The sequence below is a fragment of the Triturus cristatus genome, chromosome 8 (assembly GCF_964204655.1).
Source record: "Triturus cristatus chromosome 8, aTriCri1.1, whole genome shotgun sequence".
NCBI lineage: Eukaryota > Metazoa > Chordata > Amphibia > Caudata > Salamandridae > Triturus > Triturus cristatus.
The window spans coordinates 437,923,716-437,948,178 of record NC_140591.1 but is presented as its reverse complement, the minus strand read 5'-3'; the positions used below and the strand labels follow the sequence as shown (position 1 = coordinate 437,948,178).

General features: G+C 47.5%; 1 protein-coding gene across 2 annotated transcripts in view; it reads right to left on the bottom strand.

Annotated features, from left to right (window-relative positions):
- LRRC63 (leucine rich repeat containing 63) overlaps positions 1-24,463 on the bottom strand; it is a 242,022-nt gene that overhangs the window by 131,663 nt on the left and 85,896 nt on the right. For both annotated transcript variants that reach the window (XM_085621841.1, XM_085621840.1), the window contains one exon: positions 15,613-15,687. In XM_085621841.1, the coding sequence (XP_085477967.1) occupies positions 15,613-15,687 (75 nt within the window). The remainder of the gene's footprint in view (positions 1-15,612; positions 15,688-24,463) is intronic.

Sequence of the window (24,463 nt, the reverse complement as noted above, 5' to 3'; positions counted from 1 at the left end):
ACTTTAGATTCATTTATTATTTTAGAGCTCTCTCTCATTGTTATTTAGATCTGATTTTAATCATCATTTTTCTGTGAACTATATGAAATCATGGGCACTTGCACTTTATAATCATTTAGGCCTAAATGATCTTTCCAAGCTGCTATTGAATTTGTAAGTTGCACAGCACTATTTTGCACTTTTTAATCACACTATGCACTTTTCGGATTGCTATTTATTAGTACAGACTATTTATATACTGCTATAACATAGGCATACGGCCTGGCTTGAATGGCTTGGGAAGAAAAGTTTCTTTTGGCAGCTACTAGTATTGATCACTATGTGGATGTTAGAATTGGGAATCTCTGGTTGACTCAGGTAGGGACTTGGGTCAAGCAGGGATCCTCTCTTCCAGTCAGGGTAAGGGGTTACACTCCAACAATAACCCCTGCTCACCCTCTAGGTAGCTTGGCGCGAGCAGACAAGGCTTATCTCAGGGCGCAATGGTTAAGCATTTGTGACCACATACAGTAATTCAATGATACCCCCACAAATGGACTCCACACTGGTTTTATCACAAATAATTACTTGATATAGAGGCAGACTTAGCACAAGACCCAATAACGTTAAACGGGCCCACAATACAATTTGTAATAAGCAGTTCTTGGTTTTAAGCGTATCTCAATAGTTCTGTGCGCTTCGCTCTCTTCGTACGGTTCATACGGGCTTGAAAGAAGCTTATGAGCGGGGCTCACAAGCGTTTGCAGCCACTCCGGGCGAAGCGTACCCCTGCGGTGCTCACTGAACAGGGCTCACAGACGCTACAGGTGCTCCGGTGCGAAGCGTACACCATACGGTGCGAAGCGGACACAGTACCTTTATCTTTAGAAGTTCGTCAAGGACGATGCATTGAATTCCAGCGTGTTGTACGGAGCAATGTCCTCCTCTTGCGGTGCGAGCTACGGTTCGTAGGGGGCCTCAGTCACGATGCTCAAGGGGACGGTGCGAAAGTATGGTGCGCTGGCTCTTCGTTGTGGTGTACGAGCCGTACCTTGAAAGCGGCGCCTTTTCTCTCAGTGCGGTGCGAAGCAGGTAGTACGCTCCGGTGGGGAGCCACGTACCAACCACTCTACGCGCCGCAACCTGCCCAGACAGGGGTAGGGGGGCACGCTGAGCAGTACGATGCGGAGAGGGGGCAACAAAGGGCGTCACGAAGTCCTTCCTTCACGTTGCGAGCTACAGCTCGTAAGGGGCCTTAGTCGCGTAGTTTGGACAGCGGGGCACAGGCTTGCCAGTGTACACGCCGATTTGGGAGGTGCACACTTCTCTCGACGTCAGCTTCACGGGGAGAACGGCGGCTCTCAAGGGGGTGAAGTCCACTGGTCCTGGGACTTCGTTCAGGGGGCAAGCTCAAGCACAAGCCCTTGGAGATCTTAAACAGCACAAGTGGAAATAAAGTTTGTCAGCAATCTTTCTCCTCTCCTTCAGCAGCAAGGCAACCACTGCAGGCCAATCCCCCAGGTCAGGGACAGTACTCCTCCTACAGCTTTCCTGGTTCCTTCCCCTCAGGCAGAGGTTCGTCTTGTAGCAGGATCTGATTTCTTAGGAGCAGGGCTCCTATACTTTTACTACATTTCTTTTGTTCTTGCAGGCCAGGGGGGCCCTTGCCTAGTTCAGTCCGGTTTCTGAGCACTTTGTTGACATGATGCAGGCTTCTTCTTTCAGTGTGCAGGGCAGAGACATCAGACGCTCCACAGGGGGTAGAGCCAGCATTGTGGTGGCAGAGCACAGCCCTATTCAAAGTCCAGGTGCACTCCTCCCACCCATCCTGGTGTAATCTTCCTATTCACCACCTGGCTGCCCAGACTGTCTCTTGGAATTCCCCAGCCCTGTCACTCACACAAACCAGACAGCAGATGCACATCAGCACAAAGGCGGGCTGAAATGGTTAGGCAAGCAAAGGCCATCTTTCTAAAAGTGGCGTTTGCAAACACAGAACATTAAAATTAACCTTGCTGGGGGAGGAGCCTAGCGCGCAACCAAGATGGCCGCGTAGGTGCGAGGCTCCCGAGGACCTCCGCAACCTCCTACGATTATCCTGAAATTATCCTGCCCTGGATGAGGGGACTATGTTGGTGAACCTGAGCTGAGGTGGCACCCGTTTCCCGCTTCCGAATCGGACCTCGGACACCGGAGTGAGCACCGATTGAGGTTTGCGGCCTTCCCCTCGCCGGACCCCGGATTTGCGCTGTGGGGTGATCCAGTGACAAAGTGAACAACAGCGGCAGGCAGGGCCTGGCGACTCGCGTACCCCGCACTTTCGCTTTCGCTTTCGCACCCCCTTGCCGTCTCTGCGAGGTTGGGTTGCGGAGCCCTTGGTGATTGGTGTGGCCTTGCTGGGAGGCCCTGCCTGCCTGCAGGCTGTGATCCACCCCGCTGCTCTGAGGTGGCCCCCCCCGGAGCTCGTGACCCTGCTTTCCTGCCTTACACGACGTGGCTGGTGCGACTGAGAGATTGGAGGCCATGGCCACGAAACAAGATGGAGACCGGGCAAAGACCAAATCGACCCGGCGTGGCGCCGTCCATCAGGCTAATAGTATGGACCGCTATACCCTCCAGAAGGGATCTCCCGATGGACCGCGCAAGTCCCCTGAGAGCCCTCCTGATGCCCCAGACCTGCCCGCAGATCTGACTCTGCGAGATATCATGGGTGCCATTGCCGAGATGAAGGCCTCGGTGGGCCAGCGGTTTGATACACTGGCGCAGAAGATCGACTCGGTCCTCGTGGATGTTGGCCTGGTGAGGGCCGATCTTTCCAAAACCAACGACCGAGTGGATTCCTTGGCCCACACCGCATCGGGCCTAACGACAGATGTGGCGGCCTTACAAACAGAGGTGCGCCGGCTTAGTCAGGCGAGTGCGCTTATGGATCGCCGCCTGGAGGACTCTGAGAGTCGGGCACGGAGGAACAACATCCGCATCATCGGGGTGCCTGAGGGGCGCGAGGAGGCGGCGGCGGATCTCTTTGTGGAGGACCTGATTGCTACCCATCTCCAGCCACGGGGGCTGAGTAAATTCTTCGCTGTGGAGAGGGCCCACAGGGTTCCCGGGGGAAGGCCGAAGGTCGGAGCCCCTCCGAGACCTCTCATTGCCCGGATTTTCAATTTTCGGGACAGAGACGCTATCCTGCAAACATCCAGACTGCATGGACCGGTCAAGTTTGACAATATGGAGGTAAATTTTTACCCTGATTTCACCCCAGCGGTCCAGAAGCAGAGACTGAGCTTCCTAGGCGTCAAACGCCGTCTTCGGGACCTAAACCTCAAATACGCCATGCTCTTCCCAGCTAAGCTGCGAGTGGAGGTGGATGGTCGCACGCACTTCTTTGATCGTCCCGAAGCGGCCGGGGACTGGCTCGATACTCTGTCCGGGGATCGTGATCGGGGGGGCGGGGGGGGGGGCGGCGGGGGGAGACGGCACGCTGGATCAGGACTGAGGGTTTAACATTGGGCCTCACTCTGGACGAAAATGATGCCACTTTAGATTCTGCGTCAGTCTTTGTAAGTTCCCCTCCTATGGAGGTTGTGTTGGGTCTGTTGGGGGTTCTCCCTCCTCCTCTAGGGGGTTTAGTTAGTTTAACTATATATGGGGCGACAGGCACACTGCACGTTGGGGGGGCTGTTCGGGCTCATGCAGGGGTGCAGGGAGGGGGGAGTTCTGTTGGGGTGGGTGGGTAGGGATGGGGTGTTGTTCGTTTTTATCACAAGGCAAACGTACTTTTGTGTTAGTTCTAAAGTGCTCTCCGGGGGACGAATGATGGCTTCTGTGTATGATGGGGGTAGGGAATTAACTTTGTTGTCTTGGAATGTGAATGGACTGGGGGACAGGATCAAACGAGGTGTGGTCCTGCAGTTTTTGAAGCGAATCTCGCCCGATGTAGTCTTTCTGCAGCAGACACACCTCATTGGCAACTCCTTCTGCGCCATGAATCGGCGTGGCTATCGCCTAGTGGCTCACTCGGGCTTCACGTCTGGCTCAAGGGGTGTGGGCATCATGGTGAGGAACTCGCTCCCGTTGGAGATTGATGAGGTGCTCCACGATGACAGGGGACGTTACACGGTCTTGGTGGGAAGACTGGAGGGCAAAGTGGTTGTCTTTGTGTCAGTATACATCCCACCGGGGCTGCAGTCGACCACCTTTGCAGACCTGGGGCGCCTTCTCCTTGGCCTTCCGGGGGGGCTTTTAGTTGTGGGGGGGGATTTCAATGCGGTGGTATCTGGGACTGTGGATCGTCACCCCCCTAGGGACCTCCCCCGGGCACAGGTGTGGCTACCCGGCCTCTTGGATACATTTGGGTTGGTGGACTGCTGGCGTTTAAAACACCCCACGCAGCTGCAGTACACTTTCCACTCGGGAGCCCATGGTAGTCTCTCACGACTAGACTATGTCCTTGTCCCGGCGGCCTATGTTGGGAGGGTGGGAGAGGTGCGTCATTTGCCACGGGGTATTTCGGACCACTCCCCGCTCCTACTGCACTTTGACGTCTTTCCGAGGGGTGAGGGTAGGGTTGTCCCAATCAATCCTTGGTACCTGCGCGACCCCACCATTCGCGCTGAATTGATTAAATCCCTTCAGCGATATTTTGATGAGAATGTGGGGTCCGTGCCTTCGGCTGTACCGCTGTGGGAGGCCTTCAAGGCAGTACTCCGAGGGGAAGCCCTATCCCTTATTTCCCACGCCCGGAGGTGCGAGCGGGAGGAGGTGACCCGGATGGAGGCTGAAATAGCCGAGTTGGAGGGTAATTTAGAAGGTGGGGTGACGGATGCCGCATTACATGTCCTCCAACTCAAGCAAGCGGCCTATAGGGCCCTCGTCACGGAGGCGGCCAGGGGCCTCAGTAGAAGCAACAGGGGCGACTGTATGATGTGGGTGATAAGGCTGGTAAACTGATAGCGTGGTTGGACAAAAAAGAGAGAGCGAATCGTGTGGTCCCGCTGATTGAGAAAACGGATGGTGTGTGTGTAACGGAGCCAGAAGAAATCGTCTCCTGTTTCGCGGATTATTTCCGTGGGGTGTATTCCCCGGTGTCTCCCTGCTCGGAAGAGGATTCCCGTGCCCTCCTCAGGGATATCGCGCTGCCGTCCCTTTCCGGGGATGACAGGGTGTTGCTGGACGCCGCTCCCACCTCCGACAAAATCGCCCTCGCCATACGCTCGGTCGCTTCCGGCAAGGCCATGGGTCCGAATGGTCTCCCTATCGAGTTGTACAAGTTGCGACCGGATACGCTGGCACCCCACCTCCGGGCTATGTTCCTGGCGGCACACTCTGTGGGCTCCCTCCCGCTGGACCAGCGTCTGGCTACAATCGTGGTCATCCACAAGGAGGGGAGACCTCGGGACCGGGTTACATCCTATCGGCCCATTTCACTACTGAATGCGGAGCCCAAGATTCTCGCCAAGGTACTGGCCAATCGGCTGGTCGGCGTGGTGGGCGATTTGGTTCATCAGGACCAGTCCGGCTTTATTCCTCATCGCAACACAGCCCTTAATCTGCGGCGCTTGCACGGTGTGCTCGCACGTGTCCCGTTTATACGGGAGCCGGCCATTTTGGCGTCCTTAGACGCCACCATGGCGTTTGACACGCTTGAGTGGCCATACATCTGGGCGATGCTTGCGAAATTTGGATTTGGCCCAGGGTTCATCAGTTGGGTCAAATTGCTGTATTCGGGCCCATTGGCGGAGGTGGTGGTGAACGGAAGAGTATCGGCTCCGTTCGAGCTGGGCCAGGGCACGCGGCAGGGCTGCCCCTTATCGCCGCTCCTCTTTGCACTTGCCATGGAGCCCCTGGCGGAGTGGCTGCGGTGGGAGCCTTCCATCCGTGGTCTCCGCTGGACCCCCGAGTATGAGGACCGCGTATCCCTATACGCTGATGACATCCTTTTGTACCTAGCTTCCCCACGTAAATCACTCATAGTACTGGTTGATGTTTTGCATTCATTCGGTCGTAACTCCGGTCTTGTCATCAACTGGGCTAAATCGTGTGTGTATGTTCTCTCCGGGGAGGCTCCTATCCTCCCGCGGGGCTGTCCGATCCAGGTCGCCCCGCAGGGATTTAGGTACCTGGGTGTCTTCATTACTCTGGACCCGGAGGCTCGGTATGATCGGAACTTGCTTCCCCCCCTCCAGCGTCTGAAAGAGGATGTCGCGCGCTGTCGGCGTTTGCCGCTTTCGCCGCTCGGCCGGGCGGCATTGTTTAAAATGATGTCGCTGACGCGTTTCCTGTACGCGTTGCAGAACACTATGGACCTCGTCCCAGCGCGCTACTTCCGCTAAGTGGAGAGTTTGCAACGCCGCCTGTTCTGGGACGGGAGGCCACGTATTGCCCTGGCGAAGCTGACGCTCCCATGGTATGACGGGGGGATTGCCCTTCCGGATATCAAACGGTACTATTGGGCCTCCCAGCTAGCTGCGATTAATCAGGGCCTATATGGGCCCGCCTTAAACCCGGCATTTGAAATGGATAAGATGTTCCTTCCAGGTGGTGACCATAATCGAGCGCTCTATTCTAGCGCGCCCGACGCTCGCCTAACGGGCCCCACGCGTGTCATGGTGCGAGTGTGGCATGCGGCCAATGCAGCTATGGGGTGGAAGGACCGTTTGACCCGGGCGTCACCACTATACGCGTCTGAGCGGTTGGGCTCCTTGTGGACCTCGAAGGGCTTTGAGAAGTGGGACATAATAGGCATTAGCAAAGTGGGGGATCTCTGGACGAGGGGAGGATTTAAAACGTTCGAGATGCTGCAGATGGAATTTCAGTTGCAGGGCAGCGAGTACTTTCGGTACTTGCAGGTCCGTCATGCGCTGGGCTCCGTCTTTCCGGACGTTGCCTCCATCCCGGAGTGTTCCCCCCTGGAGGATAGAGTGCTGGATGGACACATCCCGGACAGCACGATCTCACTGATCTACAAAAAACTGATCAACGACCGCTCAGACTTGTTGACTGCCCTTCGTGGGGCTTGGGTAGCCGACGGGCTGGAGCTGGACGACGAGGACTGGACCTCCGCGGTGGCCTCCCCGAAAGAGGTGGCCATACCGGCTCGCCTTCGTTTCGTCCAGCTCAAGATACTCCACAGGGTCTACATGACGGGGCCAAAGCTCCTGCGTATGGGCTATGCTGAGGACGGTTTGTGTAAGCGTGGGTGTGGTGCGTTGGGGACTTTTCTGCATATCCTGTGGGAGTGCCCGGAGGTGGAGGGGTTCTGGCGTGGTGTGCATGAGGTGCTGCGAGTGGTTACGCATGTGGCACTGTTGCCCGAAGCGAGGAGATGCCTGTTGAATGTGTGGGAGCCTACCGACTATTCGGTGCCGCAGACGTGGTGGGTGACTCTGGGGTATATGGTTGCCAAGCGTGATATTGCCCAATTGTGGGGATCCCAGAGGCCCCCGACTGTCTCAGCCTGGAAGGAACATATGGATTGGTGCATGTTTCGGGAAAAGGTGGTGTATGTGGCGAGAGGTAAGCCTGGGACATGGGTGAAAGTGTGGGGCCCCTGGAACACCAACCGCGGGGGAATCTGTGCTCCGCCGTTATTGCCTGATCCGTCGCCGGCCCCGTCCCCTTAGCCAACTCATCCCCCCGGCACCTGGGCGTTGGGTTTCCCCAGCCCTAGTTCTGATCTCTCCCCCCTCTTGAGACTTCTATGGATGGCTAGGATTTCCCCTTTAGGGGAGCACGTGTTTGCTATTTCCGATTGAGGATTGCCTTGTGGGTTTGTTTGTAGTTGTTGTTCTTTAAGTTTAAAATGGAACCGTATAGTGGGGTCTGGATGGTGTGGCTCGTAACGATGTTAACTCCTATGCATGCTCTGCCGCAGCACCATGTGTTTTATAAATGTATATCGTATGCTCCTTTCATTGCTAGCGGCCGGCCGGAAGGTTGTAGGCCCATATTTGTATATCTTTGAGTCTTGTAATAAACGGTTTCAAAAAAAAAAAAAAAAAAAAAATTAACCTTGCTACCAGATGTATTTTATTATTCTGAGTTCAGGCATACTAAACTCGATTTTCTACCATGTTCCCTGGGTCTGTTAGGATCATAGGATGTAACAATTCCAACAGCCCATTCTGGCCTATGAGAACAGGTAGCCTTACAATAGTGAAAAACGAAAATGGCTGCAATTCACTATTAGGACATGCCACACACATCAGGGCTTGTCCTACCTGATGCTTACAATGCACCCTGCCCTTGGGCCTACTATAGGGGTGACTAATATGAAGTTAAGGGAAGGTTTAGGGACTGGCAAGTGGGTGCACTTGCCCAGTCAGTATGACAGTACCAGACTGCACGCAGATTCTGCAGTGGCAGACCTTAGACACATTTTACCAGGCCGCTTCTGTGGGGTGGCACAACCAGTGCTGCAAGCCCACCGGCAGCATTTGTATTTACAAGCCCTGGGCACTCCTGGTGCACTTTACTGGGGTCTGACAGTAAACCAAATAAGCCAATCATGGAATCCAACCAACATATACATTTTATATAGGGAGCACTTGCACTGTGGCACTGGTTGGCAGTGGCACAGTGCTCTGAGCAGCTAACACCAGCAAAACACATGAGGCACAGCGACAAAAAGTGGAAGTGAGACTCTCGCCAAGGTGCCAGGTCTAACAGTGGATAATATTAGACCATATTTGCACTTGCAATGTATATTCTGATGAATTATCTGTATCTATTTCTCATTGCTCCACACCAGTTCATCTACGGTATCAGTTATTTATAGTTTATATACTGAACAATGTGGATCTTTGATATTTTCAACTGTCTTTGCTATTAAGTTTCGCGCTAGCCGAACTGCCATATACAATATTATTATTTTTTAGTATCTTGCCTATTTGCACATCCATTAATTCAGTATATTTCTACAGTATGAGATGTCGATATGATTATCTGTGACTGCCTTACCATCAGTTTTCTTCGTACTTATACGATGCACTTGCACGTTTTCGAACAGACCTATGCATTATGGATTTCAAGTATTTAACTAAAATATTGCAGCATTGTCTGTTATTAGTATCTCTACATTGAGAATACTTAGCTTATGGGCCTTTTCCTTTTTATTCCGAAGAATTGGTATTTATGCTTTTAATCATATCGCCCTCACTGAGTATTTGTTACGTCTGTCTTCGTAATTCACTAACCAGGTGTGGCTATCTCTATAGTCAATTGTGCACATTTTGTTTTTTTAAAAAGAGTACCCCGGAAATGAAGCGTATCATGTGATCAACCTCGCTGTGTCGAGTGAAACGTGTCATGGCAGGCACTATGCCTGTGTAATTCTGTGGTTAATCTTGGATTGAACTGCACTGCTTTTCCACGACATTACGTCTGAAGTCTTCCTTGAGTTTGGCTGAGGTCCGTGCCTGCTGGGTCTGCCGAGGATTGGCAGACAGGAATTTTGTGTGTAAAAATATATATATATTCACTGAAAAAACCTTAGGTTTCAGGGACGTTATAGTTAGTTGGACATTTGACTCATATAAAACCAGAGAAATTTGCCCGTTATAGTTAGTTGTGCTAACTATAACTCGCGCGTCTGCAATGCACTGGTGATGACGTCACATATTACATCACTCATGACATGGTCAGTGACATCACTGATGACATCTCAAATGACATCACTGATGACATCACTGATGACATCATCCAGTGAATGTGTGTTTCTGTAAAGTTTCAATATTTTTCAAATATATCTATGCCAAGGTGTATTGAAGAAAGAGTGAATTTACAAGTCCCTGAATGGATTATTTAGTAGGTGCGTGACTCACTGTATAAGTGAGTGATTGAACATGCGTTACTGAATGTATGGGTTAGTGACTAAACTGTGTGAAAGTCTGTATTAGTGTCTCAGTTGGTGTATAAGCGGCTCCATGGGTTGGTGAGTAGCTACATGAGTGTCTATATGGGTTATTGATTTGTTGTCTGAGTATCTGTATGAGTGCCTGAGTGTCTCTGTTGTGACTCAGGTCATACATGTCTGAGTGGGTTATTCACTGGTTGTATGGATTCAAAAATACATCTGGGAAAGGCTGTATGGGTGAGTTAGTGTGTGTATGGGTGTGTTCGTGAGTGAATGAATGTCTCACTGGTATATGTGTGAGTAACTATATATGTTTTAAGGCAGTATATGTGAGTGTTGGAGTATATAAATGACTATACATGAGAGTAAGTTATTTGAAGAGTGGGTGTATAAAAGAGCGTCTGCTTGTATCAGTGATTGTATAAAACAGTAATTATGTGTTAGTATCTGCATAAATAAGTGATGTGGTGTGTGTATAAATAACACAGTTGGTGTGTATAACTGTATACATGAGTAAATGGGTATGTGATTGATTCTTTGCATGACTGACTACGTGTGTTAGTAACTCTATGGATGAGTGGCGGACTGTGACTGTATGTATAGGTGTACGAGTGCATATTATAGTACTGTATTGATGAGTAACTGCATGTATAAGTGAGTGGATGTGAGTGTAGACCTAGGAAATAGTGGGTAGTATGTAGTATCTGGCATTGTTGTGTGTATGGTTTCAAAAATAGTAGTCTGTATTTTAGAGTGCGTGTATCAAAGTTTATATTAGGCCATCAGTATGTGCATCAGATTATCAGGTGGATGATGTCATCAGTGATGTCATCAGTGATGTCATTTGAGATGTCATCAGTGATGTCATCAGTGATGTCACTGACCATGTCATGAGTGATGTAATATGTGACATCATCACCAGTGCATTGCAGGCGCGTGAGTTATAGTTACCTCAACTAACTATAACGGGCGAATTTCTCTGGTTTTATATGAGTCAAATGTCCAACTAACTAGAACGTCCCTGCAACCTATGGTTTTTTCAATTAATTTCTAAGGTTTTGTAAATGCTAATTCCTAACTGTAACGTCTGTAAAACCTATGTTTTTTTCAGTGAATATTTTAAATGTTAATTTCATATTTTAATATTTATAAAACCTATATTTTTTCTATTTAAAAAAAATATATTTTTGAACTCTTATCCTTTTTTTTAACTTGAAAAATATGTAAAATAAAGTATGTATATTGTTTTTTTGTTGGGGAGTAAACCGAAGTCCCGTACCGGTTGTGTACCAAGCTCCATCAGCACGCGAATCCTATCCGCCATATTGCTAAACTCGTAAAGGATGCGCATTTCGTATCCGACGGGTTTGTGGCACCGCGTCCCGTGTAACATCATATACATATGTGGTCGCGCCAGCTCCTACTTTGGTATGCGACGGGTATGCAGTACCAAGCCGCGCCTCACGTCATGTACGTATGGTGTCACGCCCACTGCACGTTGCGTATGCGACGAGTGCACGCTGCCAGGCCCTGTGTTACGTCATAGACGTATGGTGTCGCGCCAGGAACGCCATTCCCTCATTTTTTTTTTCGCCTCAAAACTATATCTAAATAAGTTTAAAGTGAATATGAGAACAAGTGATAATCTAAAATATTTTAAACATTTATATATTTCTAACTGTAATAAACTCGCATCGGGTGCGGCCTCCTTGCGCGCTCGGTGCACGATTGCCATGTGACCTTAAAGAAAAGCATTTCATTGGTTCATTACATTTCTCATTGTAACAGTTGGAGGACCCCACACTTTTTAGTCATTCTCTCTACAGCGTTTGATGAGAGACTCCTCTTCTGCTTACAGAGCTTTTTTGAAAAATTTTTGCTATGTACACATATCTGACACTACACACAACATGAAACCATCATCTTCATCAATATTCATGCTCTGTAAAGTAGCCTTCCACCTGTGATAGCCATGCATCTAAAAGCTACATAACAGAACTTTTAACCACTGCCAGAGGTAACATGGTTGCATACGCAGTGTACAGCACAATGTAATGTGGTACGGCCCAGGGGCAGTATCATGCATAGATAATGAACACACGGACACAGATAGATAGTGGAAGTGGGTACGGGCACGTGCGCTCGACTCCTTTTTGTTACCAGGGTCACATATCAAGTGACGTCTGTGCTGGATGCGTGTGGGGTGAGTGTAAACCAGCCCTCAGGGAATGGTTGCTCCTGGCATCAACTACAACAGTAATCACTGGATCACACACAGAGATTCAATAATAAAAGGGTCAATAGTTTGTGCTGCAGTAAAGTAAGGACACTAGATGTGAAATAATACAGAAAAAATTCTATCGTAAAAGAACCATAACTTGTGGTATAGTGAGATACAGGCAGTAGATCTGAAATAATACACAAAAAGATTGTATCATAAAGGGTCCAGCAGGTCTAGTGCACTCAGATAGCCACATCAAAAACATTCAGCATGTGCACAGCCAGCGATGATGCGTGCTGCGAGCGGGCCGTACTAGCAGCAATGGCTGTTGCCTACAACACTACATCATCTGCAATAGCGACTCGATCTGAATTGTAAACACTGTTGTCTGCAGTGTAGGCCAGAGAGCAGTCAGCAAGGGCCCACAGACACGTGGTGTTGACTTGAGCTGTCCTGTTTGCCGTTATCCAAGCAACAAAAAGCGTATGCGGAGCCTGCGATGATACGTATGAGTAGTGCAGACAGAGCGCACTGGAGCAATGTCTTTTGCCTACAGGACTGCGTCATCTACAATAGCGACTCAATCTGAATTGTAAACACTGCTATCTGCAGTGTAGGCCAGAGAGCGGTCAGCAAGAGCCCACAGCCACGTGGCGTTGACTTGAGCTGCCCAGTTTGTCATATGCGAAGCAAGAAAAACCGTGTGCGGTCCCTGCGATGATGCGTATGCGTGGTGCGCACAGAGCACACTGGAGCAATGTCTTTTGCCTACAGGACTGCGTCATCTACAATAGCGACTCGATCTGAATTGTGAACACTGCTGTCTGCAGTGTAAATTGAAGGCAGTAGTGAGCACAGTCTTCCATGAATACTTTTGCTCACTTCCTCTTCACAAAATACAACAACATAAATTACACAAAACTCTGCAATAAATAAATCAAAACAATTCGAATTGCGATCTCTGCTCTCCACAGTGTTCTTTACCACTACCAAGAAGAATTTGGTCATTGTACTAGACCTATAAGTCATCTTAAAAAACTTCTTCAAGCAAGTATACTAAAAGGCTATTGTGTATATTTCAATAGACGTTGTAGTTAGTTGCCTACTGGATTCTGTAATTAAACAATCACCACTCGATCTGAATTGTAAGCCCTGCTGACTGCAGTGTAGGCCAGAGGCAGTGGTCATTAACGCCTCACAGCCACGTGCCATTGGATTCGGAACCACGGAGTTGATTGCACCTGATCGGAGGGGGTACACACAAATCATCTGCCTCTATCTATTATCGCAGCCAGCTACAACATGACATTTATTTACACATATACAATCTGCATGCAACTATCTTTTTATTGCAAAACTTGCCCAATCGACTGGTGAATGTATCTATGCCTTGCCAACATCCCATCAAATGCTCCCGATATCCAGCAGGTAATGGAGTATCTTGAAAACCATGAACTTGATTGTTCGGGCAGTGGAGCAATGGCGCATGCAACGCAAAAAGGTATCCTGGCGGAATGGGATTTCTGCGCAGCCGCGAAAGATCTCCTGCAACGTGCGACCTTTAACAACATCGCCGATTGCCTGCCAATTCAAATTGCCGCTCCAATATTCGAGGAACATTACTGTCTCTTCGAGGATATGAATTGGATCGCTTCGCTTTTCTCACACGATGGCAACAATCGCCTCTTGGAACATTACGCATCTCAAGCCGCTGAAGAACTTCCGGACTGCAATCTCCAAGACTTGTAAGAAATTCACTTTATTCTTGGATTGATTTTTTCCAACTTTTTTTACTTTTTCCTATTACATTTTTTAATACACTTCAATTGAACTATTTTCATATAATAACTTTCTAAGTATGCCTAGGTATTTGAACTGTGTTTTCATTATTGGCCCTTACGTCTCCACACTAACCAGGGATTGATGATGTATCGCCTATTTACTTGCTAAATTAGCCTAAACCCGACATCCATTTTGAAACCATATCTATTCTTTGTACACAGGTCTCTCTGCCTGCCTGTTATCCACTAAGCCCTTTCACACAAATTAGCTCATCCTCAGTCTCTGCTCACGAGCTGGCGATCAAGATCAAAAAACACAGCATTGTTTAGGAACTGGTTGGTGCACTGTGGTAATCGTATCCTACCTTTATTTTCATTCTACAATTTACAGTCATTCATGTCTAATAAGTATTGTTTATGTCACATGGAACTGCAACATGTAATGTGGAATTGACTGATGCAGGAGCTTAGGTTTGACTACAGCAGAAGCGGTTGGAGTTTGCCTCAGCTGGATGCCTTAGCTCTTGCACCAGTGGTTCCATTTATGGCACTTAAATAAAGACACTTTTTATATAACTAGCAGACTCCATCGCTTTATCCCACACAGTCACTTTCTTAAACACACTTGATTTCACCATTTGTCTTCTGTGGCATTGCAACATTCTGCATTATATTCTTCATGATTATTTCTTTATTTCTGCTTGCTAAAACACTCCATTCGAGTCTTCAGACTGGTAGGGGTGAGTACTTTGCTTCCCACTCCCGCTAGAGTCTAAACCCATACTAACACCACTTGCACAGCTATGCTACAGCGGCCAGAATGCAACAGTGCCCAGAGCACAACAGTTTTCAGCAATCAGCTCACAGTTTCATTCCGAGTGTACTGGCACCTCACCTCAGCACCATCTCACTCTGAGCAAAACAGCACTTTCACACCGCTAGAGGTGAATACTTTGCTTCACACTCCCTGTGTAGCACACCCTAACCACCCCACAGACCTCACAGCGCTCCTACCCTCCTCTTTCCTACTCTTTTCGCCCTTATTTCCCCTTACTCACTTCAACGGAATCACAAAATGGCTGCCAACACTTCCTAGATGCAACCACTCGCACCGCTCGCAGCCAATAAGCAGCAAGCTCATGCTCGTAACCCCGCAGCCAATCAGAAGGCAGAATTCCCAAATATCGATATCTGTACATTTCGATATTTCTCCAAAACTACTGAGCAGATTTACACCAAATAAACAATAGCGTGCTTTCTAGACCAAGACCCTTCTCCCTGCCACATTTGGGGTCATTCCGTTCACCCGTTCGACCTGTAGCCTTGTCTAAAGTTTCCTATGGAAATTGCATGGAGAAAACATGTTTTGGGACCCCCCTTTTTTCTCGGCCCCCCTTGACAAATCACCCCCAAACTTTCAACTTAGGAGCTGATATCAACAAAGAATTAGTTTGGAAAATTTCATGAAGATTCATCAAACGACACCAAAGTTATAAGCAAAACAAAACATGCTCTTCCTATGGAAACTTGGTCCTAACTATAACTACCTACTGGCGACCGCCAGTAGGTAATATATGTGTGTAAATATATATTTATATATATAATTCATGAACACCATTCTGATAGCCCAATAAAATATACTGACAATGAAACAACACAAACTAATACCATATGACTGGAAGAACTACTCGCAATTAACAGCTGCAGCCAATGTCATAGCACACTTGTAAAAACATTTTACATAATCTTTTAGGAAGAAGAATGGATATTGCACTTACCTTCATGTTTGATTGATGTGAACTCCTTTGAAATATTTCCAAGATCTTTTGTCCCACGTTTCAAGTGTTTCCCTCCTTTAAAAAATATAGTTTCTCATATTTAATATTTTGAAATGGAATTCATGCCAAACACATTATATATTGTGGTCCAACAGAGCAAAACATTTCTGTGAATGTGCACATCAATTAAGTTATTTTTTGATCTCCCAGACTTACACAATTTACATACCTTGTCAGTATGTGCTAGCAGCATAGATGGCTGAAACCACTGTCTCATGATACTATAGACTGCAAGAAAACAGAGGTGTCAAGGGGTGGAAACAGACCTTCCTCCGACAAATTCTTTTTGACTGATCATAGAATTGCAAAGCACTGAATAGTTACTGAATGCTTTTTCTCATGGGGGCGGTTTCTAAGTAAATGAGAGCTTTAGGCATTGTGGGAGTGGACCTCTACATGCTCGACCCTGATGTCCCATTTTCAATGTGCTGATTTTTTGGCATTGCAACCCAGTGAGAACCCATTTCAGGCATCATAGGGCAAGCAGGGGTTACTGGGCCACAAATGGATTGTTGGGGCCGTTTACTACTGCAGTCCAGTGAACCGATCTGGTACGGCACTGAATACCGAGCACCCACCACACTCTTTCAGCACTTGACTCGCAAAGGTAGCAGGGCAAACAGTCCAAGACTTTTCAGGGAAATAATGTGGAGGTCACAGATTTATCATTCAACATTCACCCAATAGAATAAAATAAATGCTGTCCAATCCAGTGCTTAACGTTATGAAAAAGAGAAGTTCTTTATTATCCACTATACAATACTACATAAAAAGGATAAACAGGGCACAGGGTTCTCAGAGTTTCCACAGGTACATGTAAGGGCAGTAAAGTAACATGTAAGGCAAAATCATAGGTGCAGGCAAGCTGTAAAAAGCACAAACAAATGCTGTCTCTATGTTATGTTTTGGTAATGGGATTTGTAAGGGGCACTCATCACCCGGGTGTGTATCCAGGAGACAGAGAAGGAGATAACTGATGCTGAAATTCGCTTTTGTTGTCCTTAGGACTATGTGCACTTTACCACTGCTAACCAGTGGTACAGTGTTTGTGCTCACTCCCCTAAACATGGTGAAATTGGCTTACACCTAATGTACATAGTTAATTTACATATAAGCCACTTGTAGAGTGGTAAACAATATACCTAGGGCCTGTAAATTAAATTCTACTAGTGGGCCTGTGCCATTCATTGTGCCACCCACTTAAGTAACAGCTTAAAACACGTCCGAGTCCTGCCATTGCAGCCTGACTGAAGATTCAAACTGCAAATTCCACTTGCCAATATAACCCCTATGCCAAGCCTAAAACTCCCCTTTCATTTCATATAAGTCATCCCTAAGGTAGACCAGAGGTAGCCCATAGGGCAGAGTCTATTGTAATCAACCTAGGTCCAGCTCTGAACCCCAACAATGCTGCTAGGAATCTGAGCATCATAATCGACAGCCAAATCCCATGGAAAACCAAGTGAACAAGCAGCAACTGCTTTCCACAAGCTCGAGTTGCTCAGAAAAACATTCAGCTGGCTCATACTCGACACCCGCAGGATGGTAAATCAAGCCTTTGTCAACAGCAGTTTTGATTATGGCTATGACCACTACATATGTATCTGCACCAAGTTCACCAACAAACACTAAATAGTTCAAAACACTGACACCAGACTCACACTCAACCTCGCTCATCAAGTCCACATCAGAGACCAACACTGGCTTCCCATCCACCTTCAAACTCCTCACTGGGAGAAATTGGGATGTTGGTTGACTGGGGTGTGATCCCTGGTCAAGCAGCAGCCAAAATCCCCTGCAAGGTGAACCACAAAAAGTTACTAAATTAACCTGTGCTTAACCCTGGGTAGCTTGACACACAAAAAACAATCAGGCGCAATTTAGAGGCAAGGTGTAAAGTGTTTAGGCAGCACACAAACAGTAATAACGTAAAAACACAACACAAGAAAAACCTCAAACCAATTTAGAAAAATAGAGTACATTGTGATAAATTATTGGACACCCAAACAACAAAAAATCCAATTAGCAGAATCAAAGTTATTGATTTTTAAAGTTTTAGTGGAAATAGGGAATAAAGCACAAAGCGCCAATAAGGGCTATTTGGTCGCACCGGACTGGTACAAAGTCACAAGCTCAGACCAACCGTGATGGAGCGCGGGTTGGCTACAAGGACCAGATTAGGCCCGCTGAACAAAAGTAACGTAAATACTGGTTGCAGAGCATTGCAAGGATCGGAAGTGAGGAAGCATCGACCAGTCAAAGCAATGCATTGGTTCCAAGATGCGGTGAGACTGCTGTGAGAGGTCCTGTTGCGTTATCATCAAGGATCCTGTTAAGGGTTTGGTCAGGTCCAATGAGCGGTATAGCTGCGATGCGGTGTTTTGTCGTCATCGTAGAGCAGCTGTTGACAAAAGATGCAATCTCCTGGGTAGGAGATTTGCACGTTGTCTGTGATGTATCAGTTCCGAACATGCGAGTGTGATGCAGACCTTCTGAACCTGGCCCAAATCACAGAACAGCAGCGCTGTGTCGGTTCTGCTCCAGGATGCGCCGCTCAGCCGAGGAGCTGCATCGATTTGGCTACAGGATGCACCGCTCACCAGAAAAGATGCGTAGGTTCTGCTGGGAAGTACCTTAGGCCCACTTCCAAGGGTCCAAGCATGGGGTAGAACCACTTGGCAGGGTAGCCTCACAGATGGCAGAGTCGAGGTGCAGATGCAAGGTTGCTGGAAGCCTGTTATGTCCCTGTAGCGTCAGATCAGGAGGCCTGCCAACTAGCCCTTGGAGTCACTCTGGGTTCAAGGGATGTGGCTCCAGTCTTTCTTCAGGCAAGGGGGGCAGCAGCCCAGCACAGCAGGGCAGCAGTTCTTTCAGAGCAGAAATCCAGCAGAGAAGCAGACCTTCAGCAGCACAGGCAGAGGATCCACAAGTTCAGTGTACTGAATTGGTGGGGTCTGAGGTCCAGTTCTTATACCCAGTCAATCAATTAATCAATCAATCAACCAATTAATCAATCAATCAGGGATTTAGATAGCGCTGCAAATCACCTGTGAGGGTCTGAAGGCACTGCATTTGCTAGCTCCTTGGGGTGACCTGATCATTTGAACAGCCAGGTCTTGACTCCTTTCCTGAACTGCTGGAGTGATAAGGTGGTCCTGAGGTGTAGTGGAAGGCCGTTCCAAGCTTTGACTGCTAGGTATGAGAAAGAGCGTCTTCAGCTGTTGCCATGGTATATCCGGGGCATCTGCGAGGAAGTGGGAGGCAGATCGTACGTGTCTGGTTGGTTGGTGGAAGGTCATGCAATTGTTGATGTATGCTGACCCTTAGCGTAGTTAAGAATATTGAACTGGCATCTCTTCTGGATTGGAAGTCAGTGTAGCTTCTTGAGGTGGGGTGTGTTTTGTATTGTCTGCAGTCTCGTCAGGAGGCGTGTGATGATTCCTACGTAGAATGTGTTCCCGTAGTCCAGCCTGCTGAAGATGAGGGCCTGCATAACGGCCCTTCTGGTGTTGACTGGGATCCACTTGAAGATCTTGCAGAGCATGCATAGGGTGTGGAAGCAGGCAGATGAGACTGCATTTACCTGTTTCTTCATGGATAGCTTGCTATTAAAGATGAGGCCAACATTGCGGACATGGTCTGTTGGGGCGGGGATGGGCCGAGTTCAGCAGGCCACCATGCGTCTTTCCATGGCAAGGTGTTATTCCCAAAGATGAGCACTTAAGCCTTGTCTGTGCTGAGCTTGAGTCAAGTGTTCTTCATCCAGTCCACAACGTACATCATTTATCTTCGGAAGTTGGTGGAGAGGTCTTCTGACAGTTAGAGGATGAGCTGAGTGTCATTGGCGTAGGATAGGTTGTTGAGTCTGTGCGATCTGACGTTGTTGGAAGGGGAGAGTTATGGCACAAGGCACCAGTCAGGACTCACTGTAATATCTGGGATGCACCCACAAATCGGGGTGGGGCCTTGTGGTAGAGCACCCCAAAACAAGAACACAATCATGCACCTGACAGCCATCTTGTTTTTATGAGTAGAACTTCTTGGAGAGGAAAAAAGCAGAAACTGACAGATGGGTCCCTCTGCATTACAATGGAGAACCCTTTCTCAAACTTCCCTCATCCTCCATCTAATCTAGTATGAGTTCTCAGGAAGAAATAGTCAAACAGGTCACTAATGCAAGGTCACTGTTTGACTTCTACAGGCTGGCCTGACTTCTATTTCTAAATGTTTAGTACATCTCAAAAGTCAAAGGAATGCCAGCGAAACACTTTGCTAGCCTTTGAGATGGGGACTCAGCTACATCTTGTGCCATGCTCTACCCGGGGCAATGCAAAATGTATCCCACTGTTCTCTTACCATTCACTCATCAGCCATACAGCTGATCGCAATTTACTCTCAGCACTCACATAACGTGCACATTGGATGTCAGAGCAAAATCATATGTGTAATGCTTTAGTGGAATTGCACTGAGCACAGTTAGTAGGCTTGTGCATTACTAGAAGCAAAGAAAAAGGACCAGCTTTGAACTACCGATTCAGAAATGGTATGTTACCACCACCAAGCATCAAGAAGCTGATACATGGATAGAGCAGGCTGGGTCTCAATATCTTTAGCTGTCCCAGGCCTCTACAAACTCCAATGAATGTCGAGCACACTGGGCACAAAAAATTAGGGCTGCCATTAAATTTGCAGTTGAATAACTCAGGACAGCGGTACATGCTCGTAAAAACATCCTTATCCCAATAGACCCCTGTATCTTCAAGGAAGAGTTTGCAGTACTAGCGGTTCATGAATTCAAAGATAGAAGTAAAGTCAGCTGTCCCTTGCAAATGTCTGCCTGCGAATTTGCAGAATGCAGCCTCATAAACATGTATCACGCAGTAGTACTGCAAATCTTTGCAACTTGCCTCTTTGAACAGTTTCAGATCAATTTATGTGGCAAAGGACTTGCCATGATGCATCACAGATGAAGCGCATACACAGAACTACAATATAAACTGACAAATTATACAATTAACCCCATGTTCTCGCAGCATTGCAGAGTAAATAAAGCATCAAATTCCAAAACAATCTCTCAGGCATCGGTTCACCAAAATGCCAGAGCTAGTGAAAGTATCTTCATGCACGAACTCTTCCCTGCAATGACATAACTGTGTTGCCCCCAACCCCATTCTCCCCCCTAGAAGCTCAACAGCCTTTTACTTGCTGCTGACCAGCTAGGCTACAGGCAAGGAGAAGAAACCACAACAAGTAAACAGGGTTGCAGGCTTTATGGTCGAGGTCATTCACAAAGGACGAAGGGGCTGATGCCATATCGGCCTTCCCAACGTACAAGTCACCGGGAGAATACGTTTTCCCAGGAGAATATTACAAGGTGGGAAAGGACCTCTTAGTGCCCCATTTTACCCAAGCCTTCCAGGAAACCGAGGCCGAGGGTTCTCTAGGGACCATTACTAACAAGGCCACCATTCCCTTGTCCCTAAAGATAACAAGGATCTGTTAGAATGGGCTAGTTACCATCCAATCTGATTACTCAATGGAGATCTGAAAATCATGGCAAAAGTGCTGGCAATGCGCCTTGGTAAGGTCATCCCTTCTATGACGATCGAAAGATAACCCATCTGCAGTGCTAGCCCTTTCATTGGATGCCAAGAAGATCTTTGATCACGTAAATTGGGCACTACTTCCTCCAGGTCATGCCCTATGTGAGCCTGGGCGAGGACTTTATATGCAAGGTATACCTTTTATACGATATGCCCACGGCTGACGTCGCCTAAGGAGGCTTACTGTTGAGTTGTTCAAGGTGGGGCGAGGCACCCACCAGGGGTGTTCTCTGAACTCACTTTTTATTTTTGCTGGCCTTTAAACCTCTTGCGGCAGTGCTCCGCCAGGCACTAGGGCTGAGAAGCATCTGCACTAGTGCTGGGGAGGTCAAATACCACCGACAAGCTGATTAGGTCTATTCCTTTTAGCCAAACCCTGTGCTTCGATTCCAGTGGCAATGTCTAATATTGACAACTTCTTAGGGTTATCAGGCTATACAAAGAGGTGTTCCAACCATGAGGCGCTCCCACTGTCCCACTCTATAATGGTGGAATGTATCCATGGTTACAATAAGCAGTGGGTCTCCACAGGACTTCGCTACCTGAGTGTTCGAAACAATGTAATTCTCTCCCGAATGGTGGAAGACAATCTCCTACCTCTGATAGACCGCACAAGGCAAGATTTTCTGAGGTGGTCACACCTCATCCTGTCCCTTTGGGTTGAAAGGACAGTGGTTCAACTGCCACTTTGGTATGGTACCTCTTCAAATTCCTAGTAAAGTTTTAGCAAGCAAAGAGGCAGACATTCGCTCCTTTATCTGGAGCAGACGCAAACCAACAATTACCCCACATGATATCTTACAGTTTGGAATGCCATTTATCACAGTAGGCAGTGCACATAAGCCCTCGAATGACACCTACTTAAGATGATATGTCTCTCTTTGCCACCATACCTAACTACCTCCAATCAAGTCCTTTCAGTGACTGCAGTGCCCTGGAAGGACTCACAAACTTCTGGGAGCCCCAAAGTTGCTGTACCTCAAAGTGCCACTGTGGTACAACATGGTCCTCTGTATAGGGGGGAGCTGTTCTTCTGGGCATCCTGGTACGCAAAGGGCCTCAGGAGAGTGGACCAAATGTATATTGGTAGTCTCCCTAAGTCATTCCTTGCTCTGCGGATGGAGTTTGGACTCTGGCCCGCGGACCAGTTGCTTTACCGACAACTGCTTTACTGCCTGACATCCGTTCTTGTCCCAATATCTCGATTCCCTGGGACGCTACAGAAAAGTGGTCTCTGGACTGCATAGAGTGCTTATCAAATCCTTACACTCTTACCCACCAAACAACCTGACTAGGCTGACCTGGTAACTATTGATGGTCAAGGCCTACACCACCGGACGTTTGGGCAACCCTACTGGCAGAACACGGCCAGGTTCTCAGAGACTATAGGCTAAGGCATGAGTACTCGCAAACATTTCCCCAGAGGCCAAAATGTTTAGTGTGATGGTGCCTGAGAGCCGCATTGATGCCAGCGGGGTGGTGGCAAGGCAAGGGGGCTGGAGGGACTTTTCAGTAAGGTGGGTATAGGAGAAGTGAATCATATACATCTAGTGGCTTAGCGGAACAATGTGAAACCAGAAAACCTGGGATTATTCCCATCTTCTCCACTTTGCCAAACTGAATGATCGTAGGCAATTGTTTTATTTCACTTTCCCTCCTTTTTCCTTCATTATCACATATAAGAGGATCTCAAAATACGAGGCTTCAGGATGTGTGCTGTGCAAAACCTTTTCCTGTCTTTGATTTAACAAACTATACTGTTGTTCATGTATAATAGGAAACTAGGCCCCCACAGAGTGCATATAACAATTGACTTGCCCCTTTAGTTCCCTATTGGCATTGTTTTCACAGTAGGGGGAAGAAATGATGTTTCTCAATTCATGTTTGAAACATATCACTTTTAAATTGCCATTTATACATGCACTGATATAACCACTTGTTCTAAGGTGAAAAGGTTCTGCATGTTAATTAAATACACTTTTTGAATTTTGAAGAAACTGTCATATATTTACTTCCTTTTCCATGCCCACCCCTTGAGGCATCATGCTCCCCTCTTCCCCTGGCAGTCCCGGCAGACCTCCTGCCTTGCCCATGGTCCCACCCCATGCAGGTTAGAGAACTACTATGGGTCTTGACGCATTATCCAGTTGCATATGTTTGCTTATCCCCGATCCCTAACGGGATTGCTGCTTGTCACTTACCATTTTTCTCCCCTTTGTTGTATATTGGAAGTCAATGCTTGTTTCATTTGTGATGTTTTTAGTAAATCAATAAATAAATGTTGCAACAAAAAAGTAACGGTTTTCTTAACTTTCTTGGTGTACATTTGTATCACTTTCCCCAAAACTGTGAATGGTCTGCACAGGGCTTATGAAACCACAGAATCATCTAGGCGCTCAACTAGAGCACCTTGATTTGAGGGGCGGTAGCATTTCAGCTTTGGTGAGCCGCAACAGTGAGGTCACTTCATCATCATGCCTTGTCAAGACACAATGCGTGACGGTCCGTGCTTGTGGCCGAGCTTGATTCTCTAGGCAGCCATCAAGTAAAGAAGAACGTCAACATTGAGGTAATCCTGCAATCCCAGAAACAACATCACCATAGGTTGGGGTCACGTCCTGTGCTACATCTGTGCAACAATAACAACTGGGGTCTGTCACGCCCGGGGCATGGAGCAACAGTTAATCTGGGCAGCAGGTGAGATGTACAAGCTGTAAAATCAAGTGTTAGTGTAGCTCTTCAATGAAATGTGAAATGTTGGTTATTGACGACATTGATTTCCATTGAAAGGTCATCCCTTGTACCACTTGAAAATGGAGAACTTTGGTGCCCTTTGCCACACTTGACACCTTAGTGCAGCAATACATTTTGAAGAGCAGAAAATCGTATGAAATATACAGTTATGACTATGAGTGTTCACAATATTCGCATGTTACTTCTCTAGAAACACACACTATGTCTTAGAATACAGAACCTTTCCAAGATGTCAGCAAATTCAACTGTCTTAGATGATATCTCCACACCTAAAATTAGGCAGATCCTGATTTTGGTATTCAAGATATGGGAAGTCTAGGTGCAAATATCACGTTTTCGCACCTTACGTTAGAAAACCTTTTGTGAATCGGGTCCAAAATGTGGAGGTACTGTTATAATCACGCAGGATGCATTAAGTGTTTATTTAGAGTACT